Source organism: Oryza sativa, chromosome 12, assembly GCF_034140825.1.
Source record: "Oryza sativa Japonica Group chromosome 12, ASM3414082v1".
NCBI lineage: Eukaryota > Viridiplantae > Streptophyta > Magnoliopsida > Poales > Poaceae > Oryza > Oryza sativa.
Genome location: NC_089046.1, coordinates 18,005,778 through 18,025,489, shown reverse-complemented (window position 1 = coordinate 18,025,489; position 19,712 = coordinate 18,005,778). Strand labels below are relative to the sequence as shown.

Genomic DNA, 19,712 nt, shown 5'->3' with positions numbered 1-19,712 from the left:
AGTTTGTAGCAACAGAATCGTCCGTGATATGTCGTGTTATTTCGCAGACGGCCGCGAACCATTTGTGTTGACTTCTAGCTCGTGTTCTAGATGAGTTGCACTACAAATATGAAAATTTTTGAAAAGTATACTTCATCCGGTTCTATATTTTCTGTCGATGTAGATATCAGTGGCAAAATTATGATGCAAATCGAGGGTTGGATGAAAAACACTGTTTTTATTTTACTTCCTCCGGTTTTATATTTCCTGTTGATTCTATTTTTTTATTTCCAATGTAAGAAAAGGTGAGTTCAAAGGTACTTTAATGAATTATTCCGTAAATAAGATTACGTCTAAGGAAATATGAAACCGGAGGGAGTACCGGATTTATACACATCAATGTTTTCTTTTTAATAAAGGAAGTCACACATCAATGTTATATATATATATTTATTTCTAGCTCACATGGATATTTGATCTTTATGGTGTTACTGAGCAATTAAGTGGCTGATAATATACATTAAAAACCACACAAGCCAGTAGATGTGCACATAGCTAGAATGTGTTGGTAACCATAAACTAGCTAGCTAGTAGTCATGATCAGAGGGGGGCACAGCACAAATGGCACTATAGTGCATGGCATGTGATGACCTCAGCACAATATTATGCCCCTTTTCCCATAAATTATTCCTGTCTTGTAGTACATCCATCCATCCATTCACTTCCATCCACGGATCAAAGTTGGGCACTGTGCAATCGCCGTTGACGTCTTACCAGCTTCTCTCTCTAAACCCTATTACCACTTAATTACTGAGAGTGAGAGAGATTAGAAAAAGTGATTAGTGTGTGCATTAAATGAGCTTGTCTACCTATATATGAAAGCCACTCTTCTCCTTTGAACATTCTTCTCCTTTTCTTCTTCTTCCTCCTCTCGTCGATCGATCGATCTCCTCCCATCCCATCGTGGTGTCGGCCGCGGCGCGGCGCAACGCCACAAGAGGGGAGGAGGCATGAGAGGATGGTGACGTTGCTCCGGCCGCACCGCCACGCCCATGGGCCGGCCGCCGTCGACGTTCGCCGCCTCCAGCTCACCGTCTTCGATACGAGAAGAGGAAGAAGAAGAAGCGATAGCAGCCAACACCCGCCGCCGCCGCCGCCGCCATCGCCGCCGTCGTCGTGGTGTTTCCTGAGGTCCATGGCACAGGACCCCTCGCACCCCCACCGCCAGAGCAAGGACACCGCCGCCGCCCCTCCGCCGCCGCCGCCGCAGGAGCAGCCGCAGCAGCAGCAACCCGAGCTAATCACGGCGCCGCCGCCTCGCGACGACGTCGCCCACCAGGAGCCCAGCACAAGTAGCAGCAGCGGTGGCGGCGGCACCGACGCCGCCGGCCTGTCGCTGCAGCTCGGGCTCGGCCCGTCGGCGCCGGGCTCGCCGTCGTCGTCTCGCCGGAAACGGCCAAGAACCGACGCCCACCATGAGGCGGCCGCAGGCCCATCAACGTCGGCGGCCGATCCGCAGCTACCGGAGCTGCGGCTGTCGGTGCTCCACCCAGGCCCAGGGCCTTCGTCGTCGGCGTCGGCGGTGGGGGCGGTGGTGGCGGCGGCGCCGCCGCCGCCGGCGCACGAGGCCGGCACGTGGTTCGTGCTCCGGGCGGCGCAGAACCAGTGAGTACACCATGGCCGACGACGATGATCTTCATGAATGGTTTAGAGACAATGTGGGTGGTTAGTTCATGCGGTTGCCGTTGATCCATGTTTGCAGGAGGAGGGAGCCGCCATTGCCGCAGATTCCCCGGAGTTTCTTGAGGGTTAGGTTAGTAATTTTTCTCATGCATCTCTACTTCTCTAGTAGCTACTACCTCCATCCCAAAATATAACAACTTTTGGCTGTCCGGATTGATAGCTAAAAATGCTTATATTTTGAGACGGAGGGAGCAGTAGAAAAGCTAATGATCTTCTTGTTAATTTGTTGATCAACTTCTTGGGTAATTAAATTAGTTTTAATTGATTGATTTTATAGTTTTTGGTCTTGTTGGTGATGGATATTTGTATATGTTTTTGATGATGCCACATTGACTTGGGGGGTGTTTGTGTGTGCATGCATGTGTGCGCACATGTTGTGTGTGCATGGTGTGGCCAAATTAACAGAGATGGGAGGATGACAGTTAGAGTAGTGATGAGGTACCTGGTTAACAAGCTGAGTCTTGAGGATGATTCACAGGTATGTCATGCATACCTAGCTCCTTGCTTATTTTATTTTATTTTATTTTTGCACTCCTTTGCCTTGTCTTTATGTTTTTTTTTCATGTTTGTTTTCTTTGAATGAGTGTGGAACAATGTCCGTTGGTTTACTGTTTTTGATTCGTCGCGGTTTTGAGAGTTTCTTAACTAGAGTTATTAGCTTTGTTAGTTTAGTAGTCCCCACTGTGGGTCATGGCCTCATGGGGGCCTCATGGCTCTTGGTAGAAACAAACAATTTTAACCACTGAGCTATAAAAAGGATTAACAAGATTCTAAGAAAATATTAACACATATAAATTAAGTTTTTCAGTTGCTACAGCTATATGCAAAAGTATATATGCAATATACAAAAATTTCGTGGTATCGATCGGGCCCGACACGGCTAAAATAATATGCATCATCATGTTCTTGTGAGAGACTGTCGCTGCCAAGTTCCATAATGGAAGTACATTAATTTGGTTTTTGTGTGGGGGAAATACATTATTTTGTTTTGTGGGGAGAAGCACATCAATTTGTTTTGCGGTGAGAAATACATTATATACACATAATATTAAATATTATCCCCTGTATATATATACATAAATATATCTTCCTGGTATCAGCATATACAGATAGATACAGTAATTTTTTTAGAAAAAAAAACAAGAGGAAAAGTAGTGCAACAATATTAACTCAACTGAGAAAAGTGCATGGACTAGAGAGAACAAGTTTCTAGGACAAGTGGCATCCACAAATAAGGGCAGGCCAGAAGGGTGGTTTTGCTACTTGTACTAACCTATTGTCAACAGCCACTTAATTACACTGCATGCCTAGAGCTAGCTAATCTATAGTTATAGTGCATGCATCTGGAAAATTTCGTGGCGTGTTTTATATTAATTAATTACCTTGGAGCTTGTTGCTAGCTTAAGTAGATGATCAATTATAATCGCTGCAGAGAGAGCGCAAAAATATTGGTAGGTGAAAGGAGCTTTAGAGCTACGGACAGTAGTTTGGATGTCGGGATTCCAATAGGTCTTTGTTGTTGTTGTTGTGACAAATTGGTGTAGGTGAAGGGTGTCCGTCCAAGTGTTACATCATGGGTGACCCCCCATGATTAAGGGTCTCTCTCTCTCTCTCTCTCTCTCTCTCTCTCTGTGATTTTGTTGCTGCTTAAGGTTCCATTTCTTAATTAGTTTCCATTACTTAATTAATTAGTGACCTCACTTACTTAATTAGTTGTGTCTTGGGCATGGACTTGTGTCTCTACCATATTTTGACTGTTTTACAGTCTTAAGGTTATATATATGGTGGTTGGGAGCTTCTGTGTTGGGGAAAGGCACCAAAAAAGGTTCAGCATATATATGTATTGCCCATACATGATGGCAAGTTGAAAACATTTCCACAGTTGTTTTGCCTCAAATGAACTTACCAAAGAATTGCCAAATATGTATATATCTATAGTCATGTCCCCTCATCCTGCTGGCCGGCTAGGGGTACCAATGAAAAGCATAATACATTTTTACTGACCTGATTCGGTGAAAATAGCCTATAAATTTCCCAAGTTCAAAATTTAGATCAGATTTAAACTCATGTAATTGCATAAAATTAAGTTAAAATTATCTTCTCTTTAAAAAAAATAACCTATGTAAAATAAGACACACCTACAATTTATTCGGAATAGGGACAAGAGCACGCGTGGTACCTATATATATAATTTGCGAGAAACCGATGGGAAGTGTGTGAGGGGTATTGAGTTTACTTGAAGATATTACTGTCCCCAAAAAAGGCCAAGTCTCACCTAATGCAATGAAAGTCATGCACCATCCTATATACCACAATGTATGCTTTTGTTTGTGGCATATATATGCCTTCCCAATAAGCTAGCTGACTGAGAAGCTTTGATAGATGGTACTACTAGCTTGCTAGCTTGTAGCTAATTGCCAACATTGCACAAATGTATATCTGCCAGAGATATCAAGAGATCTGATCATCATAATGGCCTCTGCATCCTTGTTGCGACAAGCCGGCCGTGTGGTGGACCTGATTTCAATCTAAGCTAGATGCACAAACTGTAGCAACATTGATCTGATCTCATCTCATCTCATCTATATATGTTCATATTTATTTTTGTTTTTTGCTATATAGTTAGTGGTGAATTTTCTAAAACAAATGTTGTAGCTAGCCATGCATACATGCTACTATAACAGTACCGACATCGATCTCATGCGCATGAAAGCACTTTTTTTTTCTATTAGTTAGTATAGAAATTCCCTATATATATAATTAGCACAGCAACTTCCTAATATTAAGAAATAATTTTATTCAGTGGTAAATGAAAATCCCATCCCATTAAATATATAGATTTTTTTTATAAACACGGATATGTACACTTATGCCCCGTTGAGAGATATTTTCTGCGCACGTGAAACGAGAAAACTCATTAGCACGTGATTAATTAAGTATTAACTATTATAAAATTAAAAATAGATTTATTTGATTTTTAAAACTACTTCTACATAGAAACTTTTTTGTCAAAAACGCACCATATAATAGTTTGAAAAGCATGTTAATAAAAAAGACAAAGTTAAAGTTTAGAGTTAAGAAAAAGAACCGGGCATATAGATATATTGTTTCTCGCATATACTAACTCCATTCCAAAAAATATATATAAGCATTTTACATGTTTTTCCAAAATTGATGTATCCAGTTAGGTGTGTACATATAGAACATAGTACTCAGTACTTGGTCAAAAAGAGAGACCTGCCAGTTTAAAAATCATGTGCTGAAAGGCTGCAAAACTATTCACTGCATACTGGAGTAGATCAAATATTGTCGGTGCTGCATATGCAAATGGGTGGTTGCTGCATGAGAGATAGATGGATGGATCGAACACACTGCAAAGCAGCCTACGCATATCACTCCAACAAAAACAACAACTGGATGCCAATTGCAAAAGGACAAAAACTAATTAAATGTCGTATACAACTTACAAGACATGGGATTCGATCGCAAAAAAAAAAGAAGTATTTTGCTGGAACAGAAAACTAACTACCTTTTCAATTGTACTATGGACAAAATTGAATATATAGCACAAGAAACTCTCCTGAAAAAGAAAATAAAATGATAAGTCGACTTGACTTTACGAGTACTCGGCCAAGTATTTAAAATTGGATAATTAATAGCAAGACGTACAAACCATTATATATAGGAGTATTTTGTGTAAATTAACTCACTTGTCTACAGTAAGTTATATAAATATAGTTCAATTGGGCCATTATGATAGCGCTTGACGAATCTTTACAGCAAGTGCTATCTGATTCCAAATCCAAATAGAGTTAATGATTCCTTAACCCTACATTGTACTACTACCTTTTTCTTCTTGATACATACACCTTTTATTGTACAGACATTAATTGCGTTTTTTAATTAGTGTATAGGACAAAAAAAGGATGTAGTGCAATAATACTTCTGAAATCCTGAAATCTATTAATTTATTAAATATTTAAACACAATTATAAATGCTATATACTTTTTTTTCTTTCGCACACAGATCAATTCATAGTACATCTTTTAGTCGTGGAGCCCAAAATACACACTGGCCACACACGTACTACATGCTTATTGTAATCTTAATAAATATGTTGTAGTAGACCTATATGCTTATTCCTATTAATTGAAAATTTTATACATCAATTCCAACAGCTGGATCTTTTCTGACACAAACTTCAAAATGAGTGGATGACAAAAAAGAACTTACAGATATATCTGTGATCACCACCGGAAGAAAACCATGAATAACAGTTGCAATATAAAGGCTGTCATGTGGTGCACCGAAAAAATTGTACATAAAATAAAATCGAGCACTGCTACATACTAAAATTTTCTTACAGAACTCTTAAAAACAATATCTTAACCGGTCAATTTAATTAACTAGATAGAAATTATAGAAAATCTAGATGTACGTACTTATAACAGGTCTCTCATACAAGATACTATCGGTTACAGCGGAATCAAAAGATGTGACACGTAGTCATAGTACATAAGAGTTAAATATATAGACTTTTCCAATAAAATCAACCTTTCGATTTTTTTATTAGAGTATTTACAAAACTGAGTCCCCACCGGTAAAGCTATATCGACTTTTATCTAGATTCAAAATAAACTTGTCAAAATTTCCCTGATAGGTCTTCCTCATTGATTTCTTAACTTGCGTTCACCTTAACTACCAATATACCCTTGTGCATTAAATTCAGGTTTTGGCTAAGCTGATATATGGAACTTGGGATAATAAGGAAATGAATTCTGTAACGATCTTTTCAATATAATAACGTATTTTTTTCTGATTTATTAACAGCACTCCTCCCTAGCTATCTAGTTAGCCTCTAGAATAAAGGCTACACAAAACATCATTATTTTTCATGAAAGGGACACGTCATTTTTGTTTTGTTTTAGCTGTGCATGCTTACACATTAAAAATGTATCATAAAAATGTCAAAATACTACTTTCTACTAAATTGTATTGATTGTTTTATTGTTCAGTCGTTATCCTGCGTTGCTAATTAATCACACACACTTTCAAAATGCTCTATGCATATATTGATCTATCTAGAGTGGTAGTTGAGCCATGCATGTACAGAGACCCTTTGTTTTATGTTTGGACATCTTCTAGTAGGTGGCCCATTCATCTTTGCCATCTCTCATCTTTTTTTTTCTTGTCTCCTTTCCTTCTTTCCTGTTTTCCTTTAGTTAGACACACTGCCCTTGGCTTTTGAAGGATTATTCATATTCTGTACATTCATTTACACAAGCTTAGGCATTTTTGTAGCGAGTTAACAAGCACGCATTCTGTTGAGATTATAGACATATAATGATTTAATCTATTCCATAAATAAATCATGACATTACAGATGAAAACTAGCAAGAACGCATCATTAGATCTATACATGTAAACTACACAGTATAACATGAACAGATCAAATATGCGCATCATATTGAACACGTACCGAGGTGACGGAAAGACCGGCTGCTTGGTCGAAACTTTTCGCAGGTGTCTACGAAGGCACGAAACACGCGAGCGAAGAGGAAGGCGAGCCGTCGTGAACAAACAGGGAGCAGTCGCGCGAAGCGCTTCCCAAAAACCTTATTGCTGCCTTCTCCTGGTGCAGGACGTCGAAGGCAGAGGTTCCGGAGACCTGCTCTCCCGATCGCCGGTGCACGCCGGCGAGAGGGATGGAGTAGTCTACGAGCGACGGCGCAGTACAGAGTAGGAGGCAAACCCTAGATTGATTTCGCTTGTGTTGCGTGAAGACGGCAGGTCGGTTTATATAGAGAAAGGTCGCTTGATCAGGGCGCCCGCACAATCTCTACTGCGCGTAACCGAACCGGATAAGTCGCGCGTAACTTATCCGGACTCCACGCCGTTTGCACGCACCGGATTTTTCGGAACGTTTCCAAAACAAAAACGAATCCGAATTTGCAGCAAAACAAAACTGCAAAAGGAGGCTGCATCTGCGCAAGGGTGAGGAGCCAATTTTTCGGACCATTCGACGCGTACGTCGTGCACGCGCGCCGCCTGCCCTGCGAGGCGAGGCGAGCGAGCGCGCGCGTGTGTTTCCCCTCTTCTCTCCACCACACATGCTTCAAGTGACTAGGAGGGCATCCTCCCTTTTAAGGAGGTCCCCCTCTCCTAGAATAAGCAAGGTGGTACTAAACTCCACATGCATGCCATCCCATGAGGTGGGCTTTTGTGATTTTCCAAAGAATTAATCTTCGAGTGGGCTAAGGCCCATTCATTAATTCCAACACATTCATATATACTCCCTCCGTTTTTAATAGATAACACCGTTGACTTTTGAATACATGTTTGACCATTTGTTTTATTAAAAAAAATTTATGCAAAAGCATAGGATATAAATTATACTTAAAGTACTTTTAGTAATAAAACAACTTACAATAAAATAAATTGTAATTACGTAAAATTTTGAATAAAACGAATGGTCAAACGTGTGCCTAAAAGTCTACAGTGTCATCTACTAAAAACGAAGGTAGTATATATCTCTTTTTTTTTTCTCAAAACTTAACGAGTTAATGAGATGGTGTACTCTAATATTTAAGAGGAGGAAAATTCAAACTACAAAGAAAGCAAAGTATGGAAAATTAAGGGACATTGGAGGATATGTGTGCTAGGGGCGGTGTATGTATGCGTCTTTCGTGTAATTATAAAAGAAGACGTTGGATGATTTATATTATATATTGATAGACATTGTAAAAGGTGCAATTAGCCATGTTAATAATACCGCTAGCTCATCACGTACGCTTTAAGTGAGTTATCGGTATTAAAAACATTTCGACCCTAATCTAAAAGTTCAAGGCGTATATTAAAATTGGAAGGTTGCTTATAACTTTATTCAACACCTCAATAAGCTCAAGGCCCTTCATCTCCAATTTAATTTTATGTAATTGTACCCAAAACTTGATTTTCTTTGGTCTAAGCACATGCACTCAATAAACTTAATTACCTGCCATCGAAAACCTTTAGTTTATTATTTTTTATGAAATATGAAACTTACAAAATTTTAGCAAAAAAACAAATAGGATATATTAGTTCATAATTTTACATAAAAAGATTCGTATTATGTGGGACATAAAAATTAAACGGATAATTATTTATTCCAGAAACTAAAATAACTATGTTTATGGTTTTTTTATATAATCATATTATTTTACTGAAGGTGTATAACCTATCAGCTGTAAATTAAGTTTAACTGTCCTCGCAAAAGAAAAGTAAGATTATATTATTTCTTGTACAAACACGTAAAAGTTTTACACGTTAATATATTAGCGAAAGAAAAGATTTTTACAACTACAACACACTGGGCTAACTAGGAGGAAATCGGGCCCCAAACAGCAAGAGGAAAAGTGAAAAGACAAGGTCATGCATACGTTTTTATTGAGATCGATAATTTCATCTTGAATACACGGTTGACGATCGAAGGAATATCCAATAATTGTGAATTAACTTGACACAAACCTAGTGATCACTTGGCGTAATCAAGGTCAAACGTTGGTACGCTGTTGTAAGTTAAACCAGTAAGCCACACACAACAGGCCACACACTACGAAGTGGACGTCCTAGCTTTATTAGCCACTTCGAGCTGTCAACTATCACTGCACTAGCTCCCTACGTACCATGCCACTGCCCAGATCGATCACGACTAGAGCCTAACGTTCTCCTGATTAGAACATACATTTTCTTTTTCGAAAGCACAAAAAGTATTACACGTCAATATATTAAAAGAAGGGAGGTTCAATTACACATTGCAACCAGCCGGGAGACCATTATTGCCAAGGGATTTTTCTAGCAACAAAATGTCAAGTTTTCGATAAGCCACTTTGACCACCTTGTGTAATATAGAAATTGTTCATGATATATTTTCTCTAAAAACTATGTTACTAACAAAATATAGTTTTCAAAAAAAATCCCAATATATCCAAGTACAGTATTTATATACACTAATAGTAATTAAGCACCAAATGCTAGATAAGTTTTAAAGGGAGTATAGGTATATAAATATATGGAAATTAAGGCTTATGTGGCACATATCTAGATCCAAGATTTTATTTTTAGCTGAGTAATTCTAGATCTGGATATATGATTACATTGATAATTTAGGTATGAATCATTTTGTTCCTATTCCAGATGAAACATAATTTTTGAAACCACTTGCAAACTTCAAACCCAACGTAGATTTGAGACCTGAATCTATACCAAACTAAATAAAACCAGATTAAAATTAAGTGAGTGCGCGCACGCGTGCGTGAGTCGAGGGACAGATCGATCGAGCTGCGTGACGCCCGCGTACGTAAGTCATGAGCAGCCATATATGTTGGAGCTTTCACGGGTGAATGGACGTCAGACCTAACGCACAATATATACACACCAGCAGCAGCGCCAAATCCTGCTCTATATATCCGGTTGGATGTAAAGACCGACCGAGTAAAATAAATTAACCCTCCTTAGAAAAAAAAACAGCAGCAGCAGCAATAAGAGCAGGTACAATAGCAGGCTATAAGCCAGCTATAAATATATTTTAAAAAGATAAAGAAAGAGAGAGAAGAGCAGCGGGCTACAGATTTGTAGCCAGCTGCAGCATGGACTCCAAGACGTAATGTATGTATGACAGGTAGGACCAGATATTAAAAGTATAGTAAGCGACTATTGTACGAATTGACTATTACAGTGGCTATAAATGATTTGGAGATAGTAGTTGGCTATACTATTGAACTTGCTCTAAGCAGTGCATATTACCTCTCTCCATCGTTGCATATGCAATAGCTATAGTTTATGCATGCAAGCAAGCAAGTTGTGCAACGTGCCATGGCGATGACGATGCATGTCGTAGTTATCGCCATGCATGTCTGTTGAAAAAAAAATATATAATGGTACTTAAGCTAAGGCAATTACAGTGGTAATTCTTTATATCATGCTCTTGCCAGATTAATTAACACACGCTGACAATTAATCATCATGGGGCCGGTACATATATAGTTTGTGTTTGTAGGGTCAACTAACTAATAGTACTATTAACAGTAGTACCAGTGTACTAATTAACAGTAGTACCAGTTATATATATTAATTAATTGTTACTATCATTAATCTATAGCTATATGTTCCTTTTTTTACGGGTTGATGCACACGTTAACTAACGCTTTTGGAATCGTGCATGCACGCGTGCGTGGTAGTACAGCCTAGCTAAGCTAGCTTACTTTTAGGCTGTGTTTAGAGCAAGTTTAATAGTATAGCCCACTGCTAGCTCCAATTCATCTATAGCCAATTCATACAATAGTTGCTTACTATACTATTAATATATGGTCCCACCTGTCATACACGCATTGTGTCTTGGAGTCCGTGCTGCAGCTGGCTACAGATCTATAGCCCGCTGTTCATCTCTCTTATCTTTTATCTCATTAAAATATGTTTACAGCTGGCTAATAGCCTGCTATTGTACCTGCTCTTAGGGGGTGTTTGGGAGAGAGGGGCTAAAAAAACATAAGTCTCTCCCTTAGGGACTTACTCCCTTCGTCCAAAAAAAAAAGACAAACCCTGGTTTCGGTGCCCAACATTTGACCGTCCGTCTTATTTGAAAGAATTATAAAAAAAATTAAAAAGACAAGTCGCGTATAAAATATTAATCATGTTTTATCATCTAACAACAATGAAAATACGAATTATAAAAAAATTTCATATAAGACGGACAGTCAAAGTTGGACACGGAAACCTAGGGTTTGCCTTTTTTTTTGGGACGGAGGGAGTATGTTTTTGAGAGAGGGGCTAAAGTTTAGCCCCTCTCTCCCAAACACCCCCTTAGATTGGCCCAAAGTTTAAAATTTGGTTGAAATTGAAGACGATGTAACTGAAATGTTGTGTGTATGAAAGGTTTGATGTGATGAAAAGTTGAATGTTTGAAAAAAAAAACTTTGGAACTAAACACACCTTTAAAGAGATGAACAAAATGCCCGAAATTCGGTGGTGGCTACTCCATTATTGTAGTGGGATTAATTACTTACTGATCGAGTACGTGCATGATCGATCATCACCAGATCATACTCCCTCCATACTTATAAAGGAAGTCGTTTAGGATAATATTTAAGTCAAACCTTGAGAATATAAATCATAAATAACTCTTAAGTTGTTGAGTTTAGAAATATAAAAATTATACGTATAGATTTATCTTGAAAAATACTTTCATAAAAGTATACCTATATCACTTTTCAATAAATATTTTTATAGAAATAAGAAGTCAAAGTTGTGTTTTGAAGACCGTGTCGCTGTTCTAAACGATTTCCTTTCGAGTATGGAGGGAGTACATGTTCTCTTATTCTCAATTAATTAATTAATCTAGTACTATAATATTAGGAAGTCTCGTACAGTACCTAGCTAGATGTAAGGAGTAACCACTAAATATAGTTTTCTCCCCCGGTCGAGATGATTAAATATTAGTTAATTCAAGGTGTTTTGACTTCAAAGAATATAAAACGCACAAACACATACGACAAATTAAGCACAAATAATTAAGATCGAACGAGATCACAATTAAGGAAAAAGGGTTAATTTATGACACATGCATGTCCCTTTAATTATTTCAAAAAATAGATGCATTATTTGCAAGCTAGCCTAGCTAGCCGTTTGATATTGTTCTTTCGAATTTGAACAGGTATTTTTTAAACACTGTTTAATTAGTTAGTCCTAGCTAGAGCATGAGAAGTCCCTATCACAGGCACTAGCATATACTAATATAATTGTTATATGTTCATGGATATATGTTTCTCCCTCCGAGCTATTACTTGCATGTCTAGCTAATCACCAACGCCCATGGGTAGTCACAAAATTTAAACGAGGATTTTGATTTTGGATTAACTTAATTTAAAGGTACCTAAGTAAAGAAATGTGTACGTATATCTGCTCAGTCCCTAAATTAAAAGACCATATTTGTAGCTATGCACTTAGACGAAGTAATTGTTCGATCAGGTGCATAGCCAGAAATGGATTCTTTACGACGGAGAGCAGCAAACTTAATTTGACATGTCAGGAAATTGTTGGTCCATTAGACCTAATTGGATTTCTACAAGTAAAAAAAATCCAATTTGGTGCATAATTAATACATTTATTTGAGAATTCAACTGAAAAATTATTGAAAACAATCCATTTTAAAACCGTATAGGAGAATAGTACATAGTAGCAATTAAAGATGTAGCTAGATAGGGTAAACGGGGTGTAGCCAATGGGATCGAGGTCCTTAATTTATTGTGACTATCTCGATCGACCATATATATTTGAGAGCAACTAATTAACGTCTAATTCACCAACTTGTCCTTGATCCAGCTAGGTTAGGTCGATCTTTGAGTTTGAAAAACACTTGGTCGTCGATCGTACACTGAATTCTCCATGCTCGAAAGCCTCAGCAGTAGCAATCGACAGGTGATGAATGGTTACCAAGTATACCAACCACCATGACATTTTATTCTACTGAGTGTTTTTGTTAGCTATAGGGCTGTCAAAAAAAAAATCTCGACTTCTGAATAATATTTAAACAAAGGTCAAGCCTTGGACAAATTATAAGCTCGCAAATCTATTGACTTCTCAAGCTCGATGTGGGCGTATATGCAAAAGCGATCCACGTAGTAGCCCAACATGATTTTTTGAAACATGTTGACACAAGTTTCCAAATGAACCAAATTTTGTTGTATTCCTGAAAATTTCATGTGAAATATTCCTACATTCCAAAGATGAGCACATTACAAACTTGATTAACTAATAAGGGTTTTCACAGAGAATATTAGTAGTATCAAGGATGTTCATGCTATTCCTGCTAATGGGTTGCCAGATAAGGTTATATTACATTATAGAGTACACACCAATATATCCTCACTATAAAAGATCCAAAGGCCCCACAAAGTACAGGCCATTGACTAGAATAATTTAACCTCTACTCCCTCCGTCCAAAAAAAACCCCAACCTAGGATCTGTCCATATTCATTGTACTAGATTGTGTCCCATCGAAGTCCTAGGTTGGTTTTTTTTTTACGGAGGGAGTACAATATATATAATTGTTACATATAGGGTTCACTAATTCCCTGAAAATATTGTGTCTGTAATGCTCTATAACAAAATTTGTGTATTAATTATTTTGTTTCAAAATTATCTTAAGTATCTTGTACGTACGTATATGGAATACCTGCTGCTTAAAAGTGAGGGAAAATAAAAAAAAAAGATAGTATTCTCTAACTGCCCTTGTTAATTATAAATACTTGCATGTTACTTGGCTGCCTCTTGTCTATATATGACTAGCTCGTGGCATGATTATTTTTAGTTTTACTGTAAAATTGAAATGTCTTATGAATTTCCAAAATTAAGGATCATTTTTTCTTTCTTGTCGTATTACTTTAATTATTTAGTACTGTTTAGTAAAAATAACATAGTATCGTATGGAACCAACTCAATTTCAGTTAATTAATTAGGGAATCAGAATATTATGCATTTTTTTCTACGTTTCAAATAATTTGTGATCATCATTTATTTGCCATCAAATTTGACATATCCTTGGACGTGCTAGCTATATATAGCTAGCTAGCTGGTCCTCCTCACACATCATGCTACAGTACGCCGCGATTCGCTGTTCACCAATCGCAGCCAGCTATATTATAGCTTGACGAAGAAATTAGTACCATATATATACAACTAATTATATATGGTCCCTATATATTAGTATTATTTTGATACTATACGATCGCCTAAGAGTGTGTTAGCGAAGAAGTAGCGTCGCTGTGTCGCATTCTGCCTTAATTACGTAGGGAGCGAAATGATGGGATGAGAGATCGTTGTAGTACTTGTATATTCCCCACCGACACAGCAGCCTCCCTCATTGGTGACACTGTGCATGGGGCAGCGACCCTGTAGGAAATTAATCAATTAATTCAATTAGCTGGTACTACCTCCATACTTATAAAGGAAGTCGTTTAGGACAGCGACATGGTCTCCAAAACATAACTTTGACTTCTTATTTTTATAAAAATATTTATTGAAAAGTGATATATGTATACTATTATGAAAGTATTTTCAAGACAAATCTATACATATAATTTTTACATTTTCAAACTCATCGACTTAAGAGTTATTAATGATGTATATTCCTAAGATTTGACTTAAACATTGTCCTAAACGACTTCCTTTATGAGTATGGAGGGAGTATATGTAGGGGTATTGTATTAGCTTGCTAGATATATATATATAGAGAGATGATTGAACAACTAACAATTGTGTTTAGAAAAAGTACTAATTAACACCTGTAATTTATAAGGATTTATACTATTGGATATTTTGGAGTAAAATGAAGTTTATATGCATCTAATTATTTTCTTAATTAATCTGTAGTGCCTTTTGGTTTCTTGTCATTTTGCGAGTTTTTATTGACAGTCCTATGAGCTGTAAATGGTGTAATTAATAATTAGTTATATAGCTTCTTATGAATTAAATGTCAGGAATTCTTTAACTATTTTTTAAATATCTTCTCTTAATTAAGAGAATATATGATGCATGTACTAGCTCGATATACATCACACTCACGCAATTAAAATTATTGGAGACATCAAATATCTAGCTATATATGTGAGTGCAAAATTGCAAATACACAATTGCTTTCTAAGCATGCATAAATATGTCTAGGACTTGAATATCTTAATTACAGGTTGTGTGCACCCTGCACGCTGTTAGCCGCTAGCTAGAACATCACACAAACCGGCCAGCTTCTAGTGCCACTCAATTCTTTAGTTGCCCCATTGCTTGCAAATTATCTCACAAGCACCCTTTCCAAATATGACTGTATAATTAACTAACCCTAATATACCTTTTTAGGGTCCCTAACTATTAACCGTATGTTTTACTTCCTCCGTTTTGCAATGTCCTTACTCCGTTTCACAATGTAAGTCATTTTTAGCATTTTCCACATTCATATTGATGTTAATGAATCCACACACACACACACACACATATATATATATATATATAGGACACTCATATGGGGCACCATGGTGCCCGGGCACCATGGTATCTAATGCACAAAATTACTCAAATTTTTCAAAATTTTCAAATTGTGAGTATATACCTAGTTATAATAATTTGATTCATACCTATACTTATCAACAAAACAACTCAAATTTAACTTTATTTCACAATCCATGATTACATACCTAACTAATTATATGTATGGATGCTATATACCTAGAATCAAAATCTAACAAAAACAAGTTCAAATTCAGTTCAAACTTGCTTTAAACTAGTTAGTAAAGTAGTTAATGTTAATACCTAAGTAATTGAAAAAGTTTCATACTCATTTGAATTGGGTATATACTCAATTTCAACAATGGTGCCCGGGCACCATGGAGCACCAAACAAATTTACTATATATATATATATATATATATTCGTTAACATCAATATGAATGTGGAAAATGTTAGAATAACTTACATTATGAAACGGAGGAAGTAATACGTAATACTTTCTAGCGTTGCCTAAATTCATATAGATTTTAATGAATATAATATATATGTGTGTCTAGATTTATTAACATTTATATGAATGTGGACAATACTAGAAAGTTTTATATTATGAAACAGAGGGAGTATGTACTATTGTTGTCTCATAAACTAGCCAAATTTTTTTTTTCTGAAGCTTAATTTGTACACAATAGATTGAGTTTATTTTAATATAGCGGGGCATCATATACTGTTTTCTTCCCTTCATTCTTAATCTCTCCAAATAAACTATAAAAATCCTTATATTTAAAAACGGACATAGCGTTAATCATATAATGTGCGCGTTCATGTATCTCTTTTCTGTAGAATCCTACTTCATTTTCTCGTTTCGAAGTCATGTTATCGGCCTTAAATTAAAGTAACTAAACAATCCTGTACGTAGCGAGCTCATCTACAATTTTCCTTTTTTTCCCCCAAGAGCGATTAGTTTTTTCGTGGTATATATATTAGCAAGCATAATTTCAGTTTTTTTTTATAAAAAAAACAAACATATCAATTCAGCTATCTGAAGGCTTTACACTAAAAGTGTGTATAATTCAGTATATAATTGTGAGAACAGTCCTCTAAAGATATAGTTTTTTTTACATGTTCGTTGAATTGATTAACAAGGAGGGTAAACTTTCAAAATCTTTGATTCCATGCCATTGAACATGCATGTCTGAAAAGTATGTCTGTAAAATATACAAGGCCAGTAGTTGAGTTGGGATCGATCATGAACGATTTTAATTAGTGCGTGGCGGCTTCCATTTAACCATAGCATGTTTAAATGTACATATACATGTATTGGTCCACCACTACAAATACCTTTCTGCATGCATGCCAACTCTGCATGCATTTATAATTGTGTATTAACCTCACTTTATTAGTTTAGCTCATCATCATTATTATAGCTGATGAGATATATAGTACTAGTATCTATTATTGGTTCCACCTTGAATGGTGCCCTAACGTTCTTATACCTGGTGATCACTCTCGATGACTTTATATATACGTGCATGTAGGTGTGGTACTGCTGCAATGCACTTTACCTAATTCAATTCGAAAAGGTAAGAGAGGCTACATATATATAATTGTAGCAAATTAATTGTTATTTGAAGTGTTCTAAAAATAAAACGGAATACATTGCTGTGAAATACTCCCATTGTAAATTAAACTATATTTTTTAGTCGCCAAAGTATTTTTGTAAGATGATTATTATGCGTGTGTTTATTGATCTCTTCAAGAATCGTAAAATAACTTCTAGAAATTGGGGGCACCTTCACTGTATTAACATAAGAATTAAAGTGGCCTTAGAAAGGCACAAGAATTGTGTGAAATTCATGGCTCCTAAGCGTGCAGCTAAGCCATCTTTACTGGTTCCCTCCTAAAACGTTTGATTGAAAGCTTGAAACCAGTTTCAGGGCGAGTGACACGTCTTTTTTTTATTATTTTTTTTAGATAAGGGTATTTTTTTTACCCGGCCTCTACATCCAACCGGATACATACGGCAATTGAAATAGGGAACTTAGCCCTAGAAACAACCAATCTAAAATTCGCTCCATAGAAGATTTGAACTCAGGACCTTAGGGTACCACTCAGGTCACTGTAACCACTAGGCTACATGCCCTTTTGTAAGAGACACGTCTACTAGGCGACAAGGCAGCATCATTTGCCAAAGATATTGTAGTATAAACAGCTAGGATTAGGTGGATGGGTTCCGGCCTCCTAACAAAGATCTCAATCGAGATCGACAGTGCCCTTCCTGGGCACTACTACTAACCCATCTCTTGATTTCTGCGTTATATATTTGCACTTCCCTTTTGGGCCTTTTCAATCCTCCAACCTCAAAGTAAACAAAGAAGCCCTTTCGTGCATTGCGTGTGTGAACTTTGTTATTAGTATAATAAAATGAATTAACTGGAGTGTTAGGAATTCAGGACCTGAAGGATTCCTTACTGGATTCGGATAATCAACCCTGTATTGCTCTGGGTCCAGATGCATTGAACGGCACCAACAAAATAGTTTACACAAAACTATTAAATTAACGGTAAAACGAAGACATTATATATATAGTCTAAGAATAAAACAAACTAAGCTTAATACAAGTGTGCCCCACTCATTAGCTCCTATATTTTTTTTCCTCTTTTCCCTCTCCTCTGCCCTTGACTCTCTGTCTGGCTAATGGCTATATCCATGAATCAGTAAAGGATATCGTCCACATTGAGATGTTTGAAAAACTTGAAGGAAATAAGTTGCCAAAATATTCCTGGTTCCCAAATTATATGTATACATATAAAAATTAGGCTCTTACTTTTCCTATTGCTCTGATGTCTGAGCGGAACAAACCATGATATAACAGTGAATTACTTGTTCCAAACTGCGCATATATTGAGCTGTGAAATTATTTCAATAATCATTGCCAGTAATTCATTCAATGAAAAATTTGATAGCCCATATCACCAAGAACCATCAACATTTATTTTCCCTTGACATGGAAAAACAAAAAACTATTTCAAACTAGAAATTTAGCAGAGTACACATTTCAGTCTTTTTCTTGATAATATGTTATTACTGGTTGTACAGTCAAGAGTGGTAGCAGTGGCAACAGAGTTCACAGTACAAGTGCATTGATATATATGTGGATTTATGTGCAGTTAGAGATTACCTGTCGAGGGCAGCGCCTTCCTCCGGAGATGACACTGCAACACGTCCGCGACACCATCTGGCGCACCCCGCCGGCAGAGGCTGCAGCGGTTTTGCCGGCCCCCGGCTCGCTGAGCACGAACCAGGTCATGACGTTGAATTACGGCAGGAGCTAGCACCTGGAGAGAACAGGACACCGACAGACAGACACAGCAAATTTTCACATTGTAATTAGTTTTCACAGCCCACGCAGGCACTGATCCCCCCCTCCCCCCTTTTTTTCCCTCCCCTAACATCTAATCCTCACCACACAATTCAATGAGAAAGAATAGCATTACACCCAAGGATACTAGATTATAGGTAACACCCAAATGTAAGTGTACTTCAAAAACCCTGAGAAATAATTCTTTCATATTTATTTAACTCCAATATATTATTTTTGTTACAATCACATTGCTTCCGTATGCAATTCCTCTTACCTTTTTCCAAATATATGGAAGTGCAGCAAGTCCAGAATCTCATATGTTCATTTATTAATCTGTTGATAGAATTTTTGCACCTGAGAAGGGAGAAAAGAAAGGTATAAGACCCAGCCTTACTACAATGCTCAGGACTTTTTGTATCTGTAACAGAAAGAAACTTTTGGTACAAAAGATTTAAAAAGAAATGCAGACGATGACCTAATGATGTCGCAATGTAGCACAATGGAAGTGCCATGAAGCAGCATCCTAGTGTTCAGGTAGCATGTCAGGATCAATGAAAGAGAGTGCAAATGGGCAGTACGAAGTCAGCATCAAAG

At 37.1% G+C, this 19,712-nt stretch overlaps 1 protein-coding gene across 2 annotated transcripts; it reads left to right on the top strand.

The window, feature by feature from the left end:
- The first annotated feature begins 411 nt into the window (after positions 1-411).
- On the top strand, positions 412-19,206 carry LOC4352209 (protein LAX PANICLE 2-like). Of its 2 annotated transcripts, XM_026022231.2 has the most exons (5): positions 412-1,644; positions 1,742-1,792; positions 2,128-2,200; positions 17,293-17,337; positions 18,925-19,206. In XM_026022231.2, the coding sequence occupies exons 1-5, from the start codon at positions 998-1,000 to the stop codon at positions 19,087-19,089; spliced, it is 981 nt and encodes a 326-aa protein (XP_025878016.1). In that variant the 5' UTR covers positions 412-997; the 3' UTR covers positions 19,090-19,206. The 2 variants fall into 2 exon arrangements, with proteins under 2 accessions (XP_025878016.1, XP_015619509.1); XM_015764023.3 differs by lacking the exon at positions 17,293-17,337.
- The last annotated feature ends 506 nt before the right edge of the window (positions 19,207-19,712 follow it).